Genomic DNA, 27,375 nt, shown 5'->3' on the forward strand with positions numbered 1-27,375 from the left:
AATTGTTCCAGAGGTTAGTGACCCTTGCTGGTAAAAATGTGAGCCTTATTTCCAGTCTGAATCTGTCCAGCTTCAGCTCCCGGTCACTGGATTGCATTAGATCTTTGCTAAATTGAAGAGGCCTTGATTTTCAAATTTCTCTTCCCGCCAAGGCGCCTCCTGTAGACAGTGATCACATCACTTCTTAACCTTCTTGTTTAATGGAATAGATTGCGCCCCTGTGTCTTTTACTACAGGGCATTTCCTCCCCCACCCCCCTCAATCCATTAATCATTCTTGTGGCTCTTCTCAGAACTCGCCCCAGTGTTCCACATCAAGAATTCATTGTTCCAACTCTTCACCATATTCCCCTGCAAGAGTCTCACACCCGACACTCTCAGGGGACTGATGGCTAAGAAACAAGGAGTGATTCTAGACAAGCCACACCAAATCCACACTTCCCTTTAACCTCTTTGCCACCTTCACCTTCACCCCTTCTCTTTCTACTCAGTGAAGAACTCTTCCTACGGGATTCCACAGCAAAAGCAACCCCAACGAGACAGAGAATAAGACACGGGACAGAGTCAGGAAAACCAGTGTATTGCCAGCTCTCTCTAAGGCTTTTTCTGCAACCTAGACCAGTGGTTCTCCACCAGGGGTCCGAAGCCCCCTGGGAGGCCGCAAGCAGGTTTCAGGAGGGCTGGCAAGCAGGGCCAGTATTAGACTCACTACGGTCCAGGGGAGAAAGTCGAATCCCTGCTGCATGGGGCCGAAGCCTGGGGCCCTAAGCCCCGCCATCTGGGACTGAAGCCTGACCAATATAGCTTCACGGGGGCCCCTGCGGCGTGGGGCCCCGGGCCATTGCCCTGCTTGCTACCCCCTAATGCCGGACCTAGCTTTTACATGCAGAAAACCAGCTGTTGTGACACAGGTGGGGTGGGGTGTTTTTACAGCATATTGGGGGGACCTCAGAAAGAAGGTTGAGAACACCTGACCTAAACAAGTACCTATCATCTCTGTGCCTATGCGTCTCCATTGTATAGGGGGCTAATAATGGTTCAACACATTGGTATGAGTCTGATTCATTAATTTCTGCAAAGTTGCGTTGAGAGCCCTGGACGGAAAGCTCTGGGGAAGGACAGAGTATTATTTCCAAGCAGTAGTCTTAGGCTTTTGCGTTCAAGTGTATTAAATATATGGACTACTTTATATATGATCTGACCAGTACCCTCAGGGAGCAGAGGACCACGTCAAGAACAGGTAAGACCACATCTTCTAGCTAAGGCCTTTGCAGCGCAGGACACTGCTCCAACAATGGGCACCAACTACAATAGTGCTGGGAGGTGAAAGGTGAGCTGCGGGGAGAGTGTGGCGTTGTTGTATCGAGCACGAGTTCTGTTTTTACAACACCCATGATTGCTTGTGCATTCCTGTGGCTGACATTGGGACATTTCTGCCCTGCATACACATAAACAAACATTGTGAACACGTGGAAAACTAAACAAACAACCCCCTGACTTTCAGGCTTTGTTTAATCTGTGCGGATTTGTGAGCATTCCTCCTGACAGCAGAGCATTTCTAGCTGAGCTGAGCGAAAAATGCTAAGTTCCTGTGGTGCAACCCACCTCTCCTGGCTTGCCTGCTTGCTTCCAGTTAGCTGTACACGGGCCGTGCGAGACACAAGCCTGCCTCTGCGAATCAGGAGGCCCAGTCCCGCTCTCAGTTCCACCAGTGTAAATCCCCAGTAACACTATTGGTTTTAACGTGTCTCTCTGGTGTTACAATGGTGCAGGCCAGAGCAGAACGTGGTCCGCAGCGTGAGGACAGGACACTGCAGGAAAGATTATTGGGGAGAAAGTGGACATCAAGATGACACTCTTAAGGCTACCTACAAAACACACTTAGTTTGAATGTTATTCTGATTGTTCCTGTATCCCACAGGTAAGGGGAGAAGTGTCACTTTTGAAAGACGGCCTAAGTATTGTGCGTGAAGACATGGCTATGCTATTTCCGCATGCAAACTTTTTCCCCTACTGTTACCCATACCTTCTTGTCAACTGTTGGAAATGGGTCATCCTGATTATCACTACAAAAGTTTCTTTTCTCCTGCTGATAATAACCCACTTTAATAGATTAGTCTTGTTACAGTTGGTATGGCAACACCCATTTTTTCATGTTCTCTGTATATATCTTCATACTGTATTTTCCACTGCATGCACCCGATGAAGTGGGCTGTAGCTAGGGTGACCAGATCACCCAGGTCAAATATCGGGACGGGGTGTGGGGGGGACGGGACAAGGGGAATAAAATGGCAGAAGAGCAACAAAAAAAAACAACACTAAAATCCCACCCCTGATTCCTCCTCCCTCCGCAAGCGCTGGAGGAAGGCCTGGAAGACTCAGGGGAGCATGGGGCCGGGGTGAGTGTGAGTCCGGCCTGGCCCCAAGCAGACAGGACTCGGGCGCGGTACCTGGAGGGAGAGTAGGGGGTGGCCTGCGGGGCCAGGCGGCGGCTGTTCTCCCCACCTGGGCAGCGGGACTCGGGAGCAGCCGCTGCTTCAGCTCCCACTGCCGCGGGGGGAGGAAGCAGCCGCTGGCCAAGCTCGGCGGCTGTGGCTCTGGTGCCCAGGCCCGAACCCCCAGAGACCGGGCCTGCTGCGGGGACCCAGCACGCATGCTGCGCCCAGCCCCTGGCCAGTCGTGTCTGGACTGGCTGCCCAGCTGGTGCAATCCCGCGGGCGGCACCAGAGTGGGGGCAGCAGGCCCCTACCCCTCCCCATCCCGCTCGGGTCCCGCAAGGGAACAAACAGGGCTGGGCTGCCGATGCCTCCGCCGCGGGATTACACCAGCTGGGCAGCCAGCCCAGATGCGACTGGCCAGGGACTGGGAGCAGCGTGTGCGCTGCTGGGTCCCCGCAGCAGGCCCAGGCTCGGGGGGTTCGGGCCCGGGCGCCAAAGTCGCAGCTGCCGAGTGCTACGTGCTTGGCCACTTGCTTCCCCTGCGGCAGTGGGAGCTGCAGCTGCGGCTGCTCCCGAGTCCCGCTGCCCACGTGGGGAGAACAGCCGCCGCCTGGCCCCGCGGGCCACCCCCTACTCTCCCTCCAGGTACAGAGCACGAGTCGTGCCTGCTCGAGGCCAGGCCGGACTCACACTCACCCCGGCCCCGCGCTCCCCTACGTCTCCCGGGCATGGTGTGCTTGGCAAGAGGCAGGGATTTGGGGAGGGAGCCAATGGGGAAAGGAGGGGGCGGAGTTGGGACGGCTCCAGAGCCTTTGCTTGTTTGTCCAGTGTCCCGACCTAGCATTGGTCGGGACGCGGGACAAACAAGCAAATAATCAGGACAGTCCCGATGAAATCGGGACATCTGGTCACCCCAGCTGTAGCCCACGAAAGCTTATGTTCAAATAAATTTGTTAGTCTCTAAGGTGCCACAAGGACTCCTTGTTCTTTTTGCTGATACAGATTAACACGGCTACCGCTCTGAAACCTGTCACAGATGAGGAATTCAGAACTCATGTTCTAAGGCCGGCAGGACACTTCCCTTTCTCAGAGGTGAACATGCCTCCCTCCCAGGGAGAAGCCAGCAGCACTGAGAGCAGCCAGGCAGATAAATGAAGACGGGGCATATGGCTACCTCAGCATTTATTACACAAACTGGAGATGTAGATCAAACTCTTGTCCTGGAGCTTTGGTCTTCTGAGGCACAGCAAGCCCCACAAACTGCTCCGACAGCCCTAACTCTACAAGTAACCTATGAAGCCCGCCAAGGAACACACGTATTTCAGGCATAAATCACCCAATCTGTATTCCTTTCTGAATTAATGTCTGTCGTCATGACCCTGTTCCGAATGACTGAAATCTGGACTGTATTCACCACCACACTTCTTGGAAAAATATTTCTTGTTCAGACTTTTTTTGGTGTACAGAAAGCAAATGTCGATAGCAAAACCCCTGGAGCTGAATAAGGGAGTCTCTTTTCAGACTGAAATATACCACAGGCACTGGCAAAATGCAAATAATAATATATCAAATTTCCCAGGAAACATGAATTACGAAATAAAATCCAAGTCTCTGACTCCTTTCCCTGCCCATGGGCAACAGTCACAATGGACAGCCTCCCCGGCACATGAAACACAACCCCCAAGAGGTAAGCCCCCTCCCAGCAGCTTCTCCCGGAGTGGGACGAGCCACAGGCCAGGCCAATGGGCTGCTGAAGCACTGCACAGTATTACGGCCCACGGATGCTATCTTAGGCCTCGTCCAGACTAGGGGAGGAAAATCGATCTTAGATACGCAACTTCAGCTACGTGAATAACGTAGCTGAAGTCGAATATCTAAGATCGAATTACTCACCCGTCCAGACGGCGCGGGATCGATGTCCGCGGCTCTCCGTGTCGATTCCGGAACTCCGTTCGGGTTGATGGAGTTCCGGAATCGATGTAAGCGCGCTCGGGGATCGATATATCGCGTCTAGACTAGACGCGATATATCGATCCCCGAGCAATCGATTTTAACTCGCCGATACGGCGGGGTAGTCTGGACGTGGGCTTAGGGGGAAATCTGTGCAATTTCCTTTATATTGTGGCTCAGCCTCTCCAAGGATCCCATGAAGACCCCATCACTTAGGACAGCAGCTCTTAGCCTTTCCAGATGACTGTCCCCCTTTCAGGAGTCTGATCTGTCTTGCGTACCCCAAGTTTCACCTCACTTAAAAACTACTTGCTTACAAATTCAGACATAAAAATACACAAGTGTCACAGCACACTATTACTGGAAAATTGCTGACTGACTTTCTCATTTTTACCAAATAATTATAAAATAAATGAACTGGAATATAACTATTGTCCTTACGTTTCAGTGTATAGTACATAGAGCAGTATAAACAACTCATTGTATGACATTTTAGTTTGTACTGACTTAGCTGGTGCTTTTTATGTAGCCTGTTGTAAAACTAGGCAACTACCTAGATGAGTTGACGTACCCCTGGAAGACCTCTGCATACCCCAGGGGTACATGTACCCTTGGTCGAGAACCACTGTCTTAGGACATTGAATAGATTCTAAGGCCAAAAGGGACCATTATGACCATCTATTATGACCTCCTGAAAAGCACAAGCCAGAAGTTCAAACCCAATGATTTCCCCACCGAGCCCAAAGCTGATAAATCCCTCCCACCCCATAATATGAGAATGTGTCACCTGATTAAGTTAACAACAGGTGAATTAAGAATAAAGGGTAAAAACACTTTTTAAGGTGGGAGTCATGGCTGTAAAGGACAGACAAACAGCTACCCAGACTGAGTGACAAGGGCTCAGGGAAGCTTCATGCCTCAGGACTCTGTGGTCCTGAATCTCTTCCCCAGGTGCAATTCAGCTGCTGTCCAGGTTCACTATAATGTTCTTCACCTGCCTTTAAAACCTCAGGATTTGTACATACACCACCACTTACGGTGCTGCGGGGTGAACAGGTCACCCCTCGAGTGACGTTAGTCACACCAACCTAACGGCTGGTGTGGACGGCACTATGTCAATGGGAGAGCTCTCTCCCATCAGCACAGACCCTCTTCACCAGATGCACTACAGCTGCATGAGTGCAGCCATGCTGCTGCAGCGCCCCCCAGATTTGAAAGGTGAGCTGCGGAGGGTGTTTTCTTTGGTTCACATTTAACACTTCAGCTGCCCTGAGTCCGGCACTGCAGTACTATGAAAGAAACAGGCACAACCTCTAAGTACATTTCTCAAATCAACCACCTCCCCTCAACACCACCAGATCCTGGAGCCCAGGGCCTGTCCTCTCCCATTGGACAGTTACACCAGAACAGGCGGATGTAGTGTGGGGTGTAACACCGCACACGGATTTGTTCAGAGTCCTGTAGCCTCCCACGCCTGCTCTTCACATCGGAGACTGTCACTGACAACAGGGGAGGAGTCTACCTATACACAGTTCCCATAACACTCCACTCACAACTTGAATTTAAAAGCTACTTTCCAAACTCCAGCTTCTTGTGTTGGACAAACTGGTCCCACGTTTCCTGTCAGAATAGCTCTTGGCCTCTGCCTGCTAGAGCTTTGTTCTAAAGGCTAGCTTCATTCAAGAGAGGCCTTCAGAAAAATTCTGCTCATTGCAGCACATAGGAATTTTTTAAATTTAAAAATAGGTTTAAGGGCAGAGCCGGAGAGCTTGGAAAGCACAGTAACTGCGGAGAGATTCCAAGGCTTGACTACCCAGCTCAGGAAGCTGCAGCAATTGCTTTAGTGTCAAATTCAGAGGGAACTACAGGGTCCAGCGCCAGTCTCCTAAGTCCAACAAGTAGCTGAACAGCACCCCCATCTGGCTGTGCGTCACCAGGCATGGGCCTCTCTAATAAATCAATGCTACAGGGTGGCTCCAGTGGCTGCTTTGCTGTCTCCCACTAAGCATCTGACCCATCTATTCAGAGGGAGAGAGACATTACTTGTTTGCGTTACAATTTTAATGAGAATGAACGTAACAGGCAGCAAGTGGGAAACAGCTAAGGAGAGGAGAAGCCTGTGTAAAGAGAAGACAGCAATTACACACACTTGATATGGAAGTGCACTAGTGCCAGAGCAGACAGCAGCACAGAGAGAGGGCGCCCGCCCAGGGCTGTTGGGCTCCAATGACAGCAGAGGTTATGCCTAGGCACAGAACGATGAAGCCTTTGTTCAGCCCGCCACCTCACATACCTGCACTCCCTACTCCCTGATTCTGCAGGGCACAGGAGAGAAAGGAGCAGTGTGCAGAAGGTGTGTCCAAAGAACAAGAGACTTAGAGTTGATGCCAATACTACCAGTAAAGGAAAAACAAGGAGAATACCCACCTTCAAGCAGCACTCTGTCCAAAAGCCACACAAACAGATGGGGGGCTATTCCAGACCAGGTGAGGGACTAGTCGAGAATGGCCTCCCACCAACACCCCCTCTAAACTGAGGGAACAATGCTGATCTCAGTTGTGGCGCCAGGGGTTCCCAAATGGGACCCAGGTATGCCATGACATGAGCAATACTAACCAGAGCCAAGAGAGGCTCTTCTGTACTGTGCCACTCAGTGGCTGGTTTACAGTTGACACAAGAATCACATCACCAATCCCAGGCGGCACCCGTCAGCATCTCAGGAAGCTATTCACCAGGAGTGCTATGGTCTGAAAGTGGGACCTTGTACCCTCACCTGGGACAATGCAGCTGCACGGACACTGCTCCATTTCAAAAGAGACCTCTTGTAACAGAAACATTTAGTCTTCACCTCTGACTGTTTGATTGTCCCTGACAAGCTGACTGGTCAAAGATCTGGAGGCATAAGAGTAACATATGAGGTGAGGGGGGGGGGGAAACCTCTGGGCTTTCCTTCTCTGCTCTTGAACTCACTTTCCAGCCCTCTAACGAAGCAGTTTCCTCAGTGCATGGCAGGGAAAATCTTTGAATCTTTCAGAATCAGCTGCTGCTTTGGCCCAACTAGGTGGTTGTCCCGGCTTTTCCCAGAGATGTGAGATAGCATCAGATGGAGGCTCTTAAACAAACCCTATCAGTCAGAGATCAGAAACTGGCAAGGTATAAAGGAGCAGCGAAGTTATCAGTCAGCCCCAGCAAGCAGGTAATATGAAAGGGCCACCAAATGAGGGAAGAAGGGAGCCTCCAGAAAAAGCGCTCAGATATTCTGTCTTCTTGTAGCACTGAGAGGTCCGGCTTTGGTGTGGCATGATAAATCCAGCCAGGGAGCCATGCACTTACCAACTCTTTATTCAGCTAGGATCACAACAGCCTACTGACTAAACACACAAACGTGGCTCTGAAGTAGAAATCTCAGAGTATTTATTTCAAGTCAAAAGAAAACCAAAATCATCCTCCACTGTTGGTCCCCAAAGTCCTCAGCACCAAGACATGGCAGGAGGGGAAACTTTCCACTTCAAAGGAGAGAGATGCATTAGAATGTCCTTCATCCAGGAGCACTGCTCAGAGATCAACCTTATTGAATCCCTACAGGTGACAGGCAGCAGATGCACTTTAGGTTTAGACAGGGCAGAGTCTATGCCCTGCCTGTCGTTGCGGTGCTGATACTTGCTGGTCATTGCACAGTGCAGTGTGCCAGACAAACACGCCTCTACAACGGGCAAACACCTGAACTTGGCCTCACTTGCCAGCAGGCTCACTTACCTCCAGACTTTCATTATCAAAGAATTTCCTGCTCCCTCAGGCACTTCTCCACAAGCTGCTCCTTCTGGTGAAGGCTCTTCAGGTTGCAGTTGGAAGTGTTAGCATGGTTATTACTAGAAGAGAAGGAAGTCCGGAAGCTGCCAATTTCCAGTGAAACCTTTGCCCTCACTTGGCTTCTTTACCATCATGTGCCAAATGTTCAGGGAAGAGAGCCCTACCCAGGCTGTTAATGTTGATTTGCAGTAAGTCTTGGAACCCTGGGGAAGTTCCTGAAGACTGGAATGAAAGCTCATGTCATTCCAATACTTACAAAGGGTAAATGGGATGAGCGGAGTAATTACAGGTCTGTCAGTTTGACACTTAGCCCATGTCCAGACTAACCTGCTGTATCGGCGGGTTAAAATCGATTGCTCGGGGATCGATATATCGTGTCTAGTCTGGACGCGATGTATCGATCCCCGAGCGCGCTTACATCGATTCCGGAACTCCATCAACCTGAACGGAGTTCCGGAATCGACACGGAGAGCCGCGGATATCGATCCCGCGCCGTCTGGACGGGTGAGTAACTCGATCTTAGAAATTCGACTTCAGCTACGTTATTCACGTAGCTGAAGTTGCGTATCTAAGATCGATTTTCCTCCCCTAGTCTGGACGTGGCCTGATCCCAGGCAAAATAACGGAGCAGCATATACAGGACTCGGTTAATAAAGAAGTAAAGGAGGGCAACAATTAATATCAACATGGGTTTATGGAAAACAGATCTTCTCAAACTAATTTGGTATCTTTTTTTGATGAGATGACAAGATTTGTTGATAACAGTAACAGTGTTGATGTAATAGACTTTTGTGAGACATTTCAGCTGTGACCACACAACATTTTGATTAAAAAAATTAGAATGATTATAAAATTACCATGGCACACATTAAATGGATTAAAAGCTGACTAACTGATAGGTCTCAACATTTAATCGTACTCAGGGAAATCATCATAAGTCAGTGTGTTTCTAGTGAGGGCCTGCACGGATTGGTTCTTGGCCCTAGGCTATTTCACATTTTTGTCAATGAACTGGAAGAAAAAGAAATCATCACTGATAAAGTTTGCAGATGACACAAAATTGGGGGAGTGGTAAATAATAAAGAGGCCACTGATAAAAAGGAATCTGGATTGCTTGGTAAGCTGAGTGCAAGCGCATAGTCTGTGTGTTAGTGCAGCTAAATGTAAATGTACACACCTAGGAACAAAGACAGGCCGTACACACAGGATGGGGGACTCTATCCTGGGAAGCAGGGACTTGGAAAAAGATGGGAGGAGGTCGTGGTGGACAATCAGCTGAACATGAGCTGCCAATGTGACACTGTGGCCAAAAGGGCTAATGTGATACTGGGATGCATAAACATGGGAATCTTGAATAGGAGCAGAGAGGATATTTTACCTCTGTATTTGTCATTGGTGCGTCCACTGCTGGAATCCTGTGTCCAGTTCTGGTGTCCACAGTTCAAGACAGATGTTAATAAATTGGTGAAGGTTCAGAGAAGGGCCACAAGACTGATTAAAGAATTAGAAAATCTGCTTTCTATTGACAGACTCAAGGAGCTTGATATATTTAGCTTAACGAAAATCAGCACAAGGAGTAATTTAATCACAGTCCATAAACGGTTATACGGGGAACAAATACTTGATAATGGGTTCTCCAGGCTACCAGAGGAAGGTCTAAAACCATCCAATGGCTGGAAGTTGAAGCTAGACACAATCAGACTGGAAATAAGGTGTAAATTTTTAACAGCGAGGGTAATTAGCCATTGGAACAACGTATCAAGGGTCATGATGGATTCTCCATCACTGGCATTTTTAAATCAAGACTGGATGTTTTTCTGAAAGATCTGCTCTAGGAATTATTTTGGGGAAGTTCTCTGGCCCATGCTATACAGGAGGTCAGACTAGGTGGTCACAGTGGTCCATTCCGGACTTGGGATCTATGAATGTATAAAATGCAGTAACTTTTTCTGATGAAATGATCCACGAAGAACTCTCTTTGATTCAGCCCCAACTCCATTTCCTTATATTACTAGTTTGCATAAGGGTGCGCACATGCTGGTCTGGTGGTTTCAGGAACTGTCTGCTCTGAACATAGTAGACAATCTTTCTTTCTCTGATTTGTTATTCTGTTTGGGTTTTTTTGGATGACTAGAGTAGGCATGCCACTTAGCCACCTCCTGGCCAGAACAACTATCCAACCGTCCGACGAAGTGGGTATTCACCCATGAAAGCTCATGCTCCAAAACATCTGTTAGTCTATAAGGTGCCACAGGATTCTTTGCTGCTTTTACAGATCCAGACTAACACGGCTACCCCTCTGATACTATCCAACCAACAGTTACTTTTCAGTAACTGGTTCCTGGAGACGTGTGGTCCACATGGATTCTGATGGAATGAGATTCTGGTGTGAGATCTGCATCTTCTGAAGAGCACTGTCTGTTGGAACCATGCCTGTGCCCTGGATGCCCTCATCCCCTCTCACTTACAGGTATAAAAAGTGGAGTTAGCTCAACTACCCCTCAGTCCCTTCACTGAAACAGAATCCAGATGATACAGGCCTCTGCAGTAGCAGGGAAGGGCAGGTCCTGGAATACACACAGTCAGACACCAATTTCGATAATCTTTGGGTGAGCACAGGTTGACCCTTCATCCTGTCAACGAAGGCCAGTAACAGCCTGGGAGAGTTTCTGAAGGGTCTTGCCCTATCCAGGAAGTAGGATAAGGACCTCACAACATTGAGGGTGTGAAGTTTAGCTTCCCCTTGGCTAATGTGAGGCTTAGGAAAGAAAACAGGCAGACGGATTTATTTGGTTCAAGTGAAAATTAGAAACAACTCTAAGAGCTCACCAAACATTTTTTGTTCCAGGAGCCGAGGCGTACTCTAAGTCATGTCTTCAGGCGTGTCTGGAGTTGACTGACAGGGTTCAGTAGAGAGTGGACCTTTTCCTGTGGTAGGTAAGCTCTTGCTGCTTTGGAATCTAATACTGCTCCCGTGAATACTATGCTCTGAGTAGGAGAGAGAACAGGCACCTCTGCTCACTGAGACCCAGAGCAGCGAACAGCACTAGACTTACTTCGCGGGAGCTGTTCATTTGTTCAGGTGACTGCCCCCGAATACGCCAACCAGCAAGGTCTGGGTATAGGTGTATCCTTTGTCTCTGGAGGAGGGCTGCCATGGCCCAGCAGGTACTTGATAAGTACTCTGGGAGCCGTGGAGGGAAGCACTCTGGATAGTGGGACTTCCCTACCAGGAACCTGAGATATTTCCTGTGGGCTGGGTGACTAGCTGTATGGAAACCGGCATCTTGCAAGTTAGCAGGTATGTGGATTGGCAGTGGTGATTATGGATGCTAGAGTTACCGTCCTGAACCTGAAACAAAGGGGCTTTGTTGAGACATTAAAGGTCCAGAATGGGGCACCCCCTCTTTCTTCTCTGGGATCAGGAAATAACGTGAGTAAGCATCCCTGGCCCTTGAACTCCCAGGGCACCCCAAATTGCAGACAGGAGTTTACTTTCTTCCTTAGCCATATCCTGTGAGATTGATCCCTGAAGAGGGACAGAGAAGGGGGTAGGGAGGAACTGGATAGAATACTCCTAGTCTATCACCTCCAGGACTGACTGGTCAGATATTATTCAGTTCCAGGTGACCCAAAACCAAAGAGAGAGCTGCCAAAGAGGTGCAAGGGGGTAGGATGGAGCTAATGGTTCTATATGGCTCTTGACCATAGCTTTAAATCTGCTGATAAGAGGACAACACAGAGTATGTGGCAGAAGAGGAGCGGGGAGAGGGTCTTCTTCTCAGGCACTGTCTTTGCCTGGGAGACGCAGATGACCTCTGTAAGAGGCAGTAAGAGGCAGCCATGGGTGGTAGCAAGGATCTGATACGATGGCTGGGCCGGGTCTTCCCTTTATGGCCTGGGGTGGGAAGGGCACGAGAGCATCCAGGACCCAGGGGTGGCCCCAGATAATCATAGTCAACAGCATCTAATTTCAGGTGCCTGACACCGTAAGTGGAATCCATGTGGTCAATCACTTGAAGAGAATATTGTTTCTCTGGCCTCCCCTCCACATTTCTGAAGATTCTGATCTAAAGCTCCACACAACATGCTGGTGTCTCTATTCTCAAGCAGCTAAAGAAAGAATATCAGAACATCATAAAATGTGATACAGAGCAGCCTGTGAAGGCAGCACATCAGACAAAATAGATAAATCCCTCTGTGGAAGCTTCTTTCCACACAGATCCCTCACCTCTCTTCTCAAACTTGTGGGTGTGGTTTCATAGATTTCATAGAGTTTTAGGCCAGAAGGGAACATTAGATCATCTGGTCTGACCTGTATATCACGGGCCATTACATTTCCATGCAGTTACCCCTGTATTGGCCCAATAACTTATGTTTGGCTACAGCATACTTTCCAGAAAGGCATCAGTCTGGATTTGAAGACATCAAGAGATGGAGACTCCACCATTTCCCGTGGTAGCTTGTTCTAGTGGTTAATCACCCAAACTGTTAAAAATCTGTGCTTTATTTCTAATTTGAATTTTTCTGGCTTCACTTCCAGCCATTGGTACTTGTTACTTGCCTGTGATATATAGGAGGTCAGGTCAGATGCTGTAATGGTCCCATTTGGCCTTAAATTCTATGAATCTATGAAACAGATTAAAATCAACACTCACTTTTTCACATAATTTGGGATCAGTATACAATTAAATTCACTGTTTGGCAGACTCATTCAAGGAGCATAAACTCTGGCAAGTCAAGCATTGATGAGTGGTAAGAGTAAATTTAGATCCTATCATTTTGTATGGAAAAATAATCCCAAATATACATACAAAATGACAGGGTCTAAATTAGCTCTTACCCATGAAAGAGATCTTGGAGTCGTCATGGACAGTTCTCTGAAAACATCCCCTCAACGTGCAATGGCAGTCAAAAAAGCGAACAATGTTAGGAACCATTAGGAAAGGGATAGATAATACAACAGAAAATATCACAATGCTACTGTATAAATCCATGGTACGCCCACTCCTTGAATACTGCATGCAGTTCTCATTGCCCCATCTAAAAAAATATACATTAGAATTGAAGAAGGTGCAGAGAAGAGCAACAAAAATTATTAGGGGCATGGAACAGCTTCCATATGAAGAGAGATTAAAAAGACTGGGACTGTTCAACTAAGAGTGATATGATAGATATCTGTAAAATCGTGACTGGTGTGGAGAAAGTAAATAGGGAAGTGTTATTTACCCCTTCACATAACACAAGGACTAGGCGTCATCCAATGAAATTAATAAGTAGAAGGTTTAGAACAAACAAAAGGAAGTATTTCTTCATACAATGCCCAGTCAACCTGTGGCAATCGTTGCCATGGAATGTTGTGGAGGCCAAAAGTATAACTGGGTTCAGAAAAGAACTGGACCCATCCTCCCTGAACTTACCTATCAATGGCTATTTGCTAAGATGGGCAGGGATGCAATCCCATACTTCTGGTTTCTCTAAACCTCCAACTGCCAAAAGCACCTGGCATTGGCCACTGTCAGAGACAGGATTCTGGGATAGATGGACTTTTTCTCTGACCCAGTCTGGCAGTTCTTACATTCTTATGGTGTGAGCCCAGATTCTACAGGGGCAGCCAGATCCATTGAGCTGGCATTACAAAGCCTATTTCATTAAAAACGGGGTCCCTGGAAGTGTCAGACCACCCAGTGAAATGCAGACATCTGGGCAGGGGCAGACAGAGAAACCAGGCCCAGATCCAAACGCTGTAGGTAAAATCATGACTTACTAATAGTGCCCCACTCCATCCACCTAAGCGACACAGACCAAGTCTTACCACTTTCTCCTTGTAAACAATGTATTTGAGCCACTTGAAATCCTGCCACTTGAATCCGGCCAGAACAAAGAAGGAGTCCTTCTCATACTGCTCCAGTTTCTGGATGGCCCCTTCAGGGTATGTGATCCGCAGCGTTGTCTTGCCACCCACATCTTTCTCAAAGCCTTTCACTGGAGCAGAGTTCAGCCTGCCAGGTGACAAGAGAATAAACTACCAGAGACTCTCATTTACGTTCACATACGGTTGGTGAGGTAGCAGCCACTGGGCAGTGATTTCCTTGACCATGAAACCCAGCACTATGCCTAACCACAGCCATAGCTTATTGTTATTAGTCAGGTTCGTTAGGAAGCAATTTCAGTCAAGGTAATGTAAAACCCTTGATTTAAGAAACCAAAAAACAGCTCCAATGATTTAAATCAGGTTAGGGCTTTGGAAAGCTAATTAAAAAATTTGTGCTCCTGAAATTTTAGAGAAAAGATCATTATGGAGTAAATTATAGTGTTGTTTTAAGAGCCACTACTGCTAAAGTGACTTATCTGAATTTCACAACACTGCTACAGACAACAAACAACACCCTGAAAATTAAGGCCCTGCAAACCCCTTAGCAGGTGCATAACTTTACTCGCATGAAGAGTCAAGTTAGTGGGACTATCCATGTGCTTAGAGTGTTTACAGCGTACAGGGCTTAGTCTGAATTATTAAAACTTTTCTCAGTGACACAAAATCTTTGTCACTTTAAAACAAAATTCCTACAGTATTAACAGTACAAAGTTATTAAGACTTTCAAGAAATTAAAGTTACTGGGAACTTCTTATACACAGGCCAAATATTTCAAAATGAAATCACTTGATTAAAGAACTCAAGCCCACACTTTGGAGCGTAAGAGTGGGATTTTCAAAAGCCCCATCTGACTTTGGTGCACAGTCCCAGTGACTTCAGGTTGCGTTCCTGGTTGGGGAGCAGAGCCTGGTTACATTATTGACTTGGAATCCTTGGGATCCTCCTTCCAGGCCTGAAGCTGGCTGCCCCACCCACCACTAAGTACCTCCCCTCACTTTCTCTACCCCTAAGCTTCTGCCTGCTCATTCACAGGGAGCTTCCACCTCACCTGACCCTCACTGTTTAAAACGCAAGTCTTATTTCCAGTGTGAATGTGTCTAGCTTCAAATTCCAGCCAGCTCACACAGGGACTGACTTTATTTCATGGATATCCCCGATGCTCCAATCCCTGACTGAAGCCTCCAAATGCTACCAGAAACCAAACTGCCAATATTATCCCATGGAGGAGCCCCTGGAGGTGCCCAGGCGTTAAAGCCTGCATTTAATAGCATGTGGGGAATGTCCCTGTCAGCTGAGTGTTATAGTTTAGACCAGCTCAACTCCTCTTTTCATGCAGCAACAAGTGGCGCTAGCCTGGGGCACGGCTGCCTTTGTTTTTACCTCAGGAAAACTGGTCCACGCCCTGTTAGGAGTCAATCCGAACCCCACTATGTGACAGGGCCCCTGAATTATCTGCTAGCTGTACCGACGGATTCTCCATATTTCTCTGCTGCAGAGATCCACCCCTTAGCACCCAGGTCTAGTTCCTGCTAATGCAGCCAAGCAGCCCAGAACAAAAGGTGCTCAATGGACAAGAGAAAGGCACCTCTCCTTCCCCTGACTTCCATGGGGCTCAAGCTAGCAGGTGGAGACATTTAAGAAGATGTCTGCTCTCACCCGCTCTCTCACACAGCTGAGCACCTGGCTTCACTTAACCTTTAAGGCTGCCTTTTCACTTCCTCTCACAGCCCCCTGCCAGCACAGATGCTCAGATACCACCCTCATCATCCCAGGCCACAGTCTAGCTTCAGATTTACTGATGTGAGGAGAAGGGTCACGCAGGGTGTGGAAATGACACACTACAGGCAACCCACACAGTTTTAAGCTATAGGAATGGGTTTATTTTTGCCAGACCACTGAACTCCTCATGGAGCTTCTCATTTGTTGAGGTATTTTGGATTTAAATCAAAGTGGGTGGCTTAGTGCAAAGAATTGAAGCCTTTCCTCCTCCTGCTTTCTGAGCAGAGTTGGAGTCCCAGGAGGGGCACTATGAGAACAGTTTGGTGCAGCCCAAAGGAACAGTAATCACAAGACCATTGCAAAGAATTAAGCACATTCTGCCAGGGGGCGTGAGGTGGAAAAGATTTATCCCACTCTGAGCACTTTTCCCTGTGTCCAGGGCCAGGGAGGGGAGAAGTGAGCAGCTTCTGTTGCAGACTCTCCTACCTTGGGCAGGACACAGCTCTGCTCCTGCCTAGCTCCGAAGCAGTAGGTCCTGGGCAACGCCGTGCATGTGTGTGTGACGGTATCTGACCTATGGACTCTAACGGGGAGCAGCTCTTGAATGGCAGCTAATTAGACAGTACTGATGCACACACACTGCGGGCACCATGGAAGAGGTGGCTGTTTGGGAAGAACTTCAGTATGGAGAGGGTAAGAGCTTGACTCACGGAAGAGACAGCATGGAGGCACTTGTGGGATAAGTGAGACAAACTATCTTCCCCGTCAGGAGGACCACGGCCGTTTAGAATTCGGACAATCTGTACATTCTTGGTTTGTTTTGCACTTCATTGTAAGCGTCCCTACAATGTCGATTGTTCCTGGTCAAGGAGTGAACAATGGAGGATGAACCTCTATACAGTCTATTCATACTATACTGAAAATGAATACAAAAATATCCAAAATGGGATACCAAGGACTCACCTGATGACAACATCGTAGTCATCAATTTTCAACCCCAATGACTTATTTGCAAGCACTCCTCCATTTCCCACAATGATACATCGCCGGCAGCTGAGACTGAGGAGGAAACGCACAGAAAGGCTGCTTGTAACAACATGTCAAAATTCACTGTCACACAGAGCTGCTTAGAGGCAAGTTTCCGTGCAGCTTGCATCTCTCCAGACATGACAGAAAATTTTTGGCAACATTCAGAACAAAGGGAAGGAAGCTGACTCGAGGGGGAGGGCAGAGTTGCACTCATCCTTAGCTCACCCTATTGTGCCGAGGTGGCAAACTGCCCGGTATTTCACTCCCCATGTGGCATGATGAGATGAGCTACCAGGGCGGGCAATCTCCTCTCATCATTTCCTCATTCTGCTTGGGTCAAATGAAACCCACTTATTATTTAAACAATTACCCAACATCCATTTCATAGAATCACAGGACGGGAAGGGACCTCGAGAGGTCTTCTAGTCCAGTCCCCTGCACTCATAGCAGGACTAAGTATTATCTAGACCATTCCTGACAGGTGTTTGTCTAACCTGCTCTTAAAAATCCCCAATGATGGAGATTCCACAACCTCTCTAGGCAATTTATTCCAGTGTTAACCACCCTGACAGTTATGAAGTTTTTCCTAATGTCTAACCTAAACCTCCCTTGTTGCAATTTAAGTCCATTGCTTCTTGTCCTATTCTCAGAGGTTAAGAAGAACAATTTTTCTCCCTCCTCCTTGTAACAACCTTTTATGTACTTGAAAACTGGTATCATGTCCCCTCTCAGTCTTCTCTTCTCCAGATTATACAAATCCAGTTTTTTCAATCCTCCCTCACAGATCATGTTTTCTAGACCTTAAATCATTTTTGTTGCTCCTCTCTGTGGACTCTCTCCAATTTGTCCACATCCTTCCTGAAATGCGGTGTCCAGAACTGGACACAATAAGCCAGTTGAGGCCTAATCAGCGCGGAGCAGAGCAGAAGAATGACTTCTCATGTCTTGCTTATGATACTCCTGCTAATACATCCCAGAATGATGTTTGCTTTTTCTGAAAGTGTCACACTGTTGACGCATATTTAGCTTGTGAACCACTCTGACCCCCAGATCCTTTTCCGCAGTGCTCCTTCCTAGACAGTCGTTTCCCATTTTGTATGTGTGCAATTGATAGTTGCATAATGAAATAAATGCATAAATAATAAAATGTCCCTTATCTCCATTATATAGACTACACTAGATGTAAATAAATCAGTCTGTATTCTAGAAATGAATAGCTGTTTGACACACAGCATCTGATAATGTACAGGATGGGGACATTAAATGGCAGCCTCTCTCCTTGCACAATCACGATGCAGGACTTGATTCAGATTCAAAAGACTTAAGTTCAATTCCTGACTCTGACACTGGTTTGCTGGCTGACCCTGGGAAAGTCACTTGCCTCCCTGTGCCTCAGGTTCCTGGTCTGTAAAATGAGGACAATGATACTGACCACACCTTTATAAAGCACTCTAAGATGTACAAATGAAAAGTGCTATGTCAGAGCACGGCGGTGTTATATTATTCTGTAGGAATACAGCCATTAAAATGCTCAGCCAAAGATCACCCATCATTCATATGGCAGAAGTGACAGTACTGTATAAAAAGGAACCACTCATCAGAAACTACTAAGAACCAAACATACATGTAAGAGACCTGCACGTTCTTTTATAACCTGTGCCATGTACTTCAGAAAAAATGAAGGGCCAGACTCTGGCTAGACCTTCCCCTTTGGGTTCCCCCAGAAGGGGCCACCCACTCTCACAGCAGGGAACACAAGGACTTTCAGCCTAGTGCTGGTCGCCCTAGAAAGGGTTGGGCCCAGTGCAGCTGTCAGCGAGGGGAGTGTACACCGGACCTTCTGAGGTGGGAGGGCAGCGGCTCAAGTGTGTTCTCTCCAGAGGAATTCTGGGAGAGCCAGCCAAAATGCTCTCTCGGGTATCCTCACCACACCCGCTTCCCAACATAAGAGGGGCCTTCAAAGTTATAGCACATGGCTGAGATTTAAAAAATATACATCAGTCCAAAGAGAAGACCCAGCACCAGAGCTCTAACAGGGGAAGGGGTATTAGGTGAGCCAACTTTTGATGTTACCAAGAGTTCACTTCGCTGCAGCCACTCCTAACACAACTGTACAGGAAACCCATCCCCTGCTGAGCTTAGCTGTTGTTCATGAAGACTGGGCCTGAAGCAAATGTCCTGGCTTGGGTTAAAGAACTGAGGCTTGACCTGCTGACAGGCCTGTTAGGTGGAGACTTGCGCAGCATTAACAAATACAGCACTCAAGGAATACTCAGGAACTGCTTCCAAGCACAGCTAAAAAGATATCAGAGAACGACAGGAACCGAGCCTCTCAGCACAACCAAGCTGCGTATTCATGAAAGCCAGAAATCCCACTATTCCAGCTGTGAAAGCTTCTGGCAGGGTCAGTCTCTTTGAACATCTCTAAGCCGCTAATGTGGGGCTGGAACACGGACAGGAAGCCCAATTTAGGGCCACCTTCTCCTTTGAAATAGCCCTAAAAAGAATCGGCCAACCAGTAAGAGCTAAGTCATGGACTGGGGGGGGGGGGAGATTTTAATGTAATTAGGGTTTTTTAAAATTAAAACCACCCTTGGGGGGGGGTGTTTTGTTTTGGAGCCATCAGGAATCATCAAGCTGTGCAACACTCAGTATGTGAGGTATAAGCCATCTTCATTATCCACTGCTGCCTTTCCCACTTCCCTCGTGCTGTTTGCATCTAGTCTTAGAATAGGGACATAGGACTGGAGGGGAGCTCCCGGGTCATCGAGTCTAGTCACCTGCTATATCAGGCAACCCTGTCATATCATCCCTTCCCATTCATAAACTCATCTAGATCCATCTTAAAACTAGTTCGGTTGTTTGTCATCCCCCTCCCCCACTACTCTCACTGGGAGGCTACTCCAGCCTTTAGACAGACCCTGCCCCGAATAGTATGCTAGGTCTTTGACACAGCACTAAGCACAATGGGGTCCTGGCTGGCACCGAGGCGGCTCCCAGAGGCCTCAATAACAGGGTGAGTATGGGGATCTGGCATACCACGAATGGCACCAAGGCACTGCCACTGGAGTGGGAGAAGATCCTAAAAGGGCTTTAAAGACTGGCATTGCTGGAAAGTCATGATACATCACAGGATAAAAGAGGTAGGCAAGGGTAGAGCTGTGCAGAGCTTTGATGGGAGGACCAGAATCTTAAACTGGACATGCTGAACAAGGGAGAGCAAGATGGAGAGATGTGGCAAGGGGAATGATATGGTCGGATTAATTGGCAATTAAGATAATTTTGGCCACTATATTTTGGAGGGACTGGAGAATGCAATATAGATGTCACAGAGGGCAGAGAGGAGGTGATAGTTAACACCTGTCAAGGCAGACACCTACCCAGGGTATGAACAAGAGCCTTAAGACAATGGGATAGAAAGGAAGGGATATATTTTCTAAACGATGTGGCAGGACTTGGTGGTAATAGCCAGCACATGAGGCAAGGAGGAGAGGAAGTAGTCAATTTGATCCCTGTAGTAAGAAGAGAGCCTGAGACATAAGCCCTTGTATATTAGAGGCCTGGCATGAGGCAGGACCTGCTCATAGAATTTGGCAAGAACAGGGCTGATATTGCAGAAATACCCATTCCAAAGAAGTGCTAGTTAAAGAGTACTTACACAAATACATCCTGATATTAAGTGGTACCAGAACATTCTGATATCAAGGATGGTACAAACATAAACCTCAAGGATAACAGGAACACACTGACCCCTCCTAAAACAATAAGGTCAGGAGGACAGTACAGAGAGAGATGTTTTAATCAAAGCAACATGTACAAGGTGATGGGTGATAATCAGCCAGGTAAGTAGGCAGTAACTATGTCAGAAGGGCAGTACTAACTTATTTGTATTGAGGTATAAAATGTATCTCAAAGGAAGTATCTTTGTCTGGCCTAGGGAGGAACTAAGCTGCTCCATTGTTATGGGCATACACGTATTAGTGGTCCGGTAAAGTCTGCGGAACACTAGTACAGTGCTTCATTGATAATGAATCTAGCTGGGTGTCTTTATCCCTTAACAAATCTTGTGGTCATTGGGCAGTTCACTCAAGGTCTGCCACGCCAGTTGTCTGCGCAGGGCTGAAGTGGTACACAAAAGAAACACAGACACACAGCCGAACATCTATCAACATCTAACCACAATGATGACCCCAACCACACTGAGCAGATGTTTTCAGAGAACTAGCCACAGTGACTCTAAGATCTCTTTCTTGAGTGGTAACAACTAAGTTAGACCCCATCAATTTGTATGTATAGTTGGGATTATGTATTACTTTGCATTTATCAACATTGAATTTCATCAGCCATTTTGTTGCCCAGCCACCCAGTTGTGTGAGATCCCTTTGTAACTCTTCGCAGTCTGCTTTGGATTTAAACATCATGAATAATTTAGTATCTGCAAACTTTGCCACTTCATTCTTTACCATTTTCTCCAGATAATCTATGAATACGTTCAACAGCACTGGCCCCAGAACAGACCCTTGGGGGACTCCACTATCTACTTCTTTTCTCTGTGAAAACTGATCGCTTATTCCTACCATTTGTTTCTTATCTTAACTAATTACTGATCCACCAGAGGACCTTCCCTTTTATCCCATGACGGCTCACTTTGCTTAACAGCCTTAGGTGAGGGACCTTGTCAAGGCTTTCTGAAAGTCCAAGTACACTATATCCACTGTTTCACCCCTATCTATGTTTGAGGATCCTCTCAAAGAATTCTTTTATAACCTGTGCCATGTACTTCAGAAAAAATGAAGGGCCAGACTCTGGCTAGACCTTCCCCTTTGGGTTCCCCCAGAAGGGGCCACCCACTCTCACAGCAGGGAACACAAGGACTTTCAGCCTAGTGCTGGTCTCCCTAGAAAGGGTTGGGCCCAGTGCAGCTGTCAGTGAGGGGAGTGTACACCGGACCTTCTGAAGTGGGAGGGCAAAAGTCAACACAGATAGGGGTGAATTAGCTGAACCAATAGTAAAAAATAAAATTGTCAGACACACAGAAAAACAAATTGTTGGGCAAAAGTCAACATGGTTTCTGTAAAGGGAAATCGTGTCTTACTAATCTATTAGTTCTTTGAAGGGGTCAACAAACATGTGGACAAGTGGATCCAGTGGACATAGTGTACTTAGATTTCCAGAAAGCCTTTGACAAGGTCCCTCACCAAAGGCTCTCACGTAAATTAATTTGTCATGGGATAAAAGGGAAGGTCCTTTCATGGATTGAGAACTGTTACAAGAAAGGGAACAAAGGGTAGGAATAAAAGGCAAATTTTCAGGATGGAGAGGGGTAACTAGTGGTGATCCCCAAGGGTCAGTCCTAGGACCAGTCCTATTCAACTTAATAATAAATGATCTGGAGAAAGGGGTAAATAGTGAGGTGGCAAAGTTTGCAGATGATACTAAACTGCTCAAGATAGTTAAGACCAAAGCAGATTGTGAAGAACTTTGAAAAGATCTCACAAAACTAAGTGATTGGGCAACAAAATGGAAAATGAAATTTAATGTGGATAAATGTAAAGTAATGTACATTGGAAAAAATAACCCCAACTATACATACAATGTGATGGGGGCTAATTTAGCTACAACTAATCCTGGAGTCATCATGGATAGTTCTCTGAAAACATCCACGCAGTGTGCAGAGGCGGTCAAAAAAGCAAACAGAATGTTAGGAATCATTAAAAAACGGATAGAGAATAAGACGGAGAATATCTTATTACCCTTATATAAATCCATGGTACGCCCACATCTTGAATACTGCATACAGATGTGGTCTCCACATCTCAAAAAAGATATACTGGCACTAGAAAAAGTTCAGAAAAGGGCAACTAAAGTGATTAGGTGTATGGAGAGGGTCCCATATGAGGAAAGATTAAAGAGGCTAGGACTTTTCAGCTTAGAAAAGAGGAGACTAAGGGGGGATATGATAGAGCAGGGTTAGGCAACCTATGGCACGGGTGCCAAAGGCGGCACGTGAGCGGATTTTCAGTGGCACTCACACTGCCCGGGTCCTGGCCACCAGTCTTGGAGGGCTCTGCATTTTAATTTAATTTTAAATTAAGCTTTTTAAACATTTTTAAAACCTTATTTACTTTACATACAACAATAGTTTTGTGATATATTGTAGACTTATAGAAAGAGACTTCTAAAAACATTAAAATGTATTACTGGCATGCGAAACCTTAAATTAGAGTGAATAAATGAAGACTCAGCACAGCACTTCTGAAAGGTTGCAATAGAGGTATATAAAATCATGAGTGGTGTGGAGAAAGTGAATAAGGAAAAGTTATTTACTTGTTCCCATAATATAAGAACATGGGGCCACCAAAATTAATGGGCAGCAGGTTTAAAACAAATAAAAGGAATTCTTCTTCACACAGCACACAGTTAACTTGTGGAACTCCTTGCCTGAGGAGGTTGTGAAGGCTAGGACTATAACAGGGTTTAAAAGAGAACTGGATAAATTCATGGAGGTTAAGTCCATTAATGGATTTAGCCAGGATGGGTAAGGAATGGTGTCCCTAGCCTCTGTTTGTCAGAGGGTGGAGATGGATGGCAGGAGAGAGATCACTTGATCATTACCTGCTAGGTTCACTCCCTCTGGGGTACCTGGCATTGGCCACTGTCGGCAGACAGGATACTGTGCTGGATGGACTCAGTATGAACGTTCTTATGTACAGTTTCAACCAATTTGCCTGGTACTGAAGTCAAGCTTACCAGCCTGTAACTGCCACGATCATCTCTGGAGCCTTTTTTTTTTTTGGCATCACATTAGGTATCTGCCAGTCATCTGATACAGGAGCTAATGTAAGCAATAGGTTACATATCAGTTGGTTCTGTAAGTTCATATTTGGGTTCCCTTCAGAAGTCTTGGGTGACACCATCTGGCTGGTGTAACGTATGACTTTTTAAACATATCAATCAGTTCCAAAACCTCTTCCACTGACAGCTCAATCTGGGGCATTTCCTCAGATTTGTGACCTAAGAACAGTGGTTCTCAAACTGTGGGTTGGGACCCCAAAGTGGGTCAGGGTCCCATTTAATGGGGTTGCCAGGGCCAGCATTAGACTTGCTGGGACCAGGGGCAGAAGCTGAAGCCCAAGATCCACTCCTACCCGGGGCTGTGGGGCCCAGGCTACGGCCCCCCCAACCCCCCAACCCAGGGCAGCGGGGCTCAGGCTGTGGCCCCCTCTTCCCCTAATCCAGGGCAGCAAGGCCCAGGCTATGGCCCCCTCTTCCCCAACCAAGGCAGCGGGACTCGGGCTGCGGCCCCAGTCCCCCTCCTCCTGGGGTCATGTAGCAACTTTGCTGTCAGAAGGGGGTTGCCGTCCAATGAAGTTTGAGAAATGCTGTCTAACGAGAATGGCTCAGGTTTTGGACTCTCACTCACATCTTCTACAATGAAGACTGATGCACAGAATTCATTTAGCTTTTCGCAATGGCCTTGTCTTCCCTGAGTGCTCCTTTAGCACCTAGACTGTCCAGTGGCCCCGCTGGTTGTCTGGCAGGCTTCCTACATGTGATGTATTTAAAAAAAAAATTGTTGTTAGTTTTTGTGTCTTTTGCTAGTTGCTCTTCAAATTCTTTCTGGGCCTGCCTAATTATACCTTTGCATTTGACGTGTCAGGATTTAGGCTCCTTTCTATTTGCCTCAGTAGGATCTGACTGCCAATTTTTAAAAGATGCCTTTTTGACCACGATCAAGTCATCTCTTAACCTTCTCTTGGATAAACTAAGTGGATAAAGCTCCTTAAGTGTCTCACTCTCAGGCAGATTTTCCATATCTTGAATTAGTCTTATAGCTCTTTCCTGAACTCATTCCATTTTTCAACATCTTTTTTGAAGTGCTGAAACCAGTAAGTGTCTCACTGGTGCCACGTGAGGGGTAATGCCACCTGCCTACTATTCAGTATCCTCGTGCTGAGGCATCCCAGAATCGCATTTGCTCTTTTAGCTACACCACCACACTGGGAGCTCATGTTCAACTGGTTATCTACCATCAACCCCAAGTCCTTTTCAGTGTCACTGACTTTCAGGAGACTATCACTCATCTTATCAGTGGGACCCCCGTTCTTTGCATCTAGATAGCTCATCTTTCATTTGGCTCTGTTAAAATGCATGTGGCTCAAATGAGTCCTGTTTACAAGCAATCTGGAGCAGTCTTTATAACTGACCTGTCCACATCATTATTTACCACTCCACCCACTTGTGTTATATGCAAGTTTTACCAGCCCTGAATTTCTATTTTCTTCCATATCACTGATGAAAATGTTGAATAACCTTGGGCCAAGAACAGATCCCGGCAGGGCCACACTATAAACACATCTACTAGATAATGATTTCCCATTTATAGTTAATTTTTGAAATCTCTCATTTAATTAGGTTTTAATCCATATAATATGGGCTGCATTTATCTTGTATAGTGACACTCTTTTTAGAGCAGGATGTCATTCGGACTAAGTCAAATGCCTTACAGAAGTCTAACTACACAATACATTTACCTTTATCAATCAAACTTGTAATCTCTTAAAAAATACCAAATTTGCTTGACAAGATTCATTTCCCATAAAAACCCATGTTAATTTGCACTTGTTGAGATACCATCTTTTTAGTGATTCTATTCCGTATTAACCTTTCCATGATTTTGCCCAGAACTCATGTCATCTCATTTACCCTTTTAAAATAATGCTGCAACAGTAGCTTCTCCAGCTCTCCAGAGTTGATGAAGTAACCCAGTGACTTGCTTTCCTATGATCCCATTCAGTCACATTGTTCAAGAAACAGGTGAGGAACATGAGTTGTGATTATATAATCCTATGTACTTACTAGAGTCCGTTGTCTGTTAAATTAATGCCTATTTCCTTGATAACACATCTAACGTAGAATCAGAGGTTGCACATGGATTTTAGAGAACTCTGAAATACTGGCTCTTAAACCAGAAGTTTTGGTCTCAGGGAAAAACTTCCTAAATAAGTTTCTAATGAACACAGGAAGAGATATAACAACATGCTCAACAGTCTCAAAAAGCTGCCAAGGTTCGGACTCAAAATCATAGGCCATGGATGCTGCTCAGGTTAAAGGGCCACAGTACGGCCCCTCGAGCCACCCAATTACGGTGACATAAGTCTGCCTGCAAAGCCTCTGACCTGCAAAAGAGCACCAGTCTTATGGCACATGTGCACTTCACCGTCTTTAGTGTGTCCGTTCAGCTCAAACTGAGCTGGAATTACAAACTTAACTCTCAACACCTTTTGAAATATTGCTTCCCCAAAGGAGCAGTGCAAGCCGTGCACTACCTGAGATAATTCCCGAGTGGGAGAGATCAGTTTGGGGAGGATTAGAGCAACTGTTTGAGCCACAGGTGTGAGCCAAAAACCCCCTCTTCAGAACCCGGTAATTTTCTAAACACATGATTTCTTAAAAGGGGGCTGTATCTCAAGATCCCCTTTCTCAAAGAACTCCAAATTTGGACCACTAACCCTGCCCACTCCACACTTCCATGAGGCACAGGAAATTTCAGGATAATCTGAATCTGCAGATTTTAGATCCAGATGTGCATTTTAGAGCACCTAGAATAGTCATAATTTAAACAGTAAGCAATTTTCCACCTTAACTACAGCAGAGCTACTGCTCTGGAAGCAACAGAGCAGAGGCGAGTGGGGAGGCAGCTGACAGCAGCAGAGATATCAGGAATGCTGATGAGTTTGGTGGTCATGGAAAGTCTGATTGGAAGCTCAGAAGGGGTCAGGAAGCAAAACATGAATTGGTCAGAAAGCAAGAACTTTGTTAGTGCGAGATCAAAGTGGGAGAACGTTCAGTAAAGAACAGGGCTAACATTTTTCAAGAGCTCCTAAGCTACCTAAGAGCTTCAGAAAAAATTTACCCTAGGTCCAGAAATTAACACTTAGTGAGGGAATTAATAAAAGGGCAAGTCATGCCTGACTGATCTGATTGCCTTCTATGATGAGATAACTGGCTCTGTGGATGTGGGGAAAGTGGTGGATGTGATATATCTTGACTTTAGCAAAGCTTTTGATACGGTCTCCCACAGTATTCTTGCCAGCAAGTTAAAAAAGTATGGGCTGGATGAATGGACTATAAAGTGGATAGAAAGCCAGCTAAATTGTCAAGTTCAATAGGCAGTGATCATAGAATATCAAGGTTGGAAGGGACCTCAGGAGGTGTCTAGTCCAACCCCCTGCTCAAAGCAGGACCCATCCCCAGACAGATTTTTGCCCCAGATCCCTAAATGGCCCCCTCAATGATTGAACTCATAACCCTGGCTTTAGCAGGCCAATGCTCAAATCACTGAGCTATCCCTCCCCCCAATGGCTTGATGTCTAGTTGGCAGCCAGTACCAAGCGGAGTGGCCCCAAGGGCCAGTTTTGTTCAATATCTTCATTAATGATATAGATGATGGGATGGATTGCACCCTCAGCAAGTTCACAGATGATATTAAGATGGGTGGGGGAGAAGTAGAAAGCTGGAGAGTAGGGATAGGGTCTGGAGTGACCTAGACAAA

At 46.5% G+C, this 27,375-nt stretch overlaps 1 protein-coding gene across 15 annotated transcripts in view; it reads right to left on the bottom strand.

Annotated features, from left to right (window-relative positions):
* The window catches only part of ST3GAL3 (ST3 beta-galactoside alpha-2,3-sialyltransferase 3), a 464,990-nt gene that overhangs the window by 118,998 nt on the left and 318,617 nt on the right, over positions 1–27,375 (bottom strand). For all 15 annotated transcript variants that reach the window (XM_050961194.1, XM_050961191.1, XM_050961192.1 and 12 more), the window contains 2 exons: positions 16,755–16,850; positions 14,013–14,199 (listed from right to left, as the gene is read on the bottom strand). In XM_050961194.1, coding sequence (XP_050817151.1) covers positions 14,013–14,199; positions 16,755–16,850 — 283 coding nt within the window. The remainder of the gene's footprint in view (positions 1–14,012; positions 14,200–16,754; positions 16,851–27,375) is intronic.

This window comes from Gopherus flavomarginatus, chromosome 7 (assembly GCF_025201925.1).
Source record: "Gopherus flavomarginatus isolate rGopFla2 chromosome 7, rGopFla2.mat.asm, whole genome shotgun sequence".
Classification (NCBI taxonomy): domain Eukaryota; kingdom Metazoa; phylum Chordata; order Testudines; family Testudinidae; genus Gopherus; species Gopherus flavomarginatus.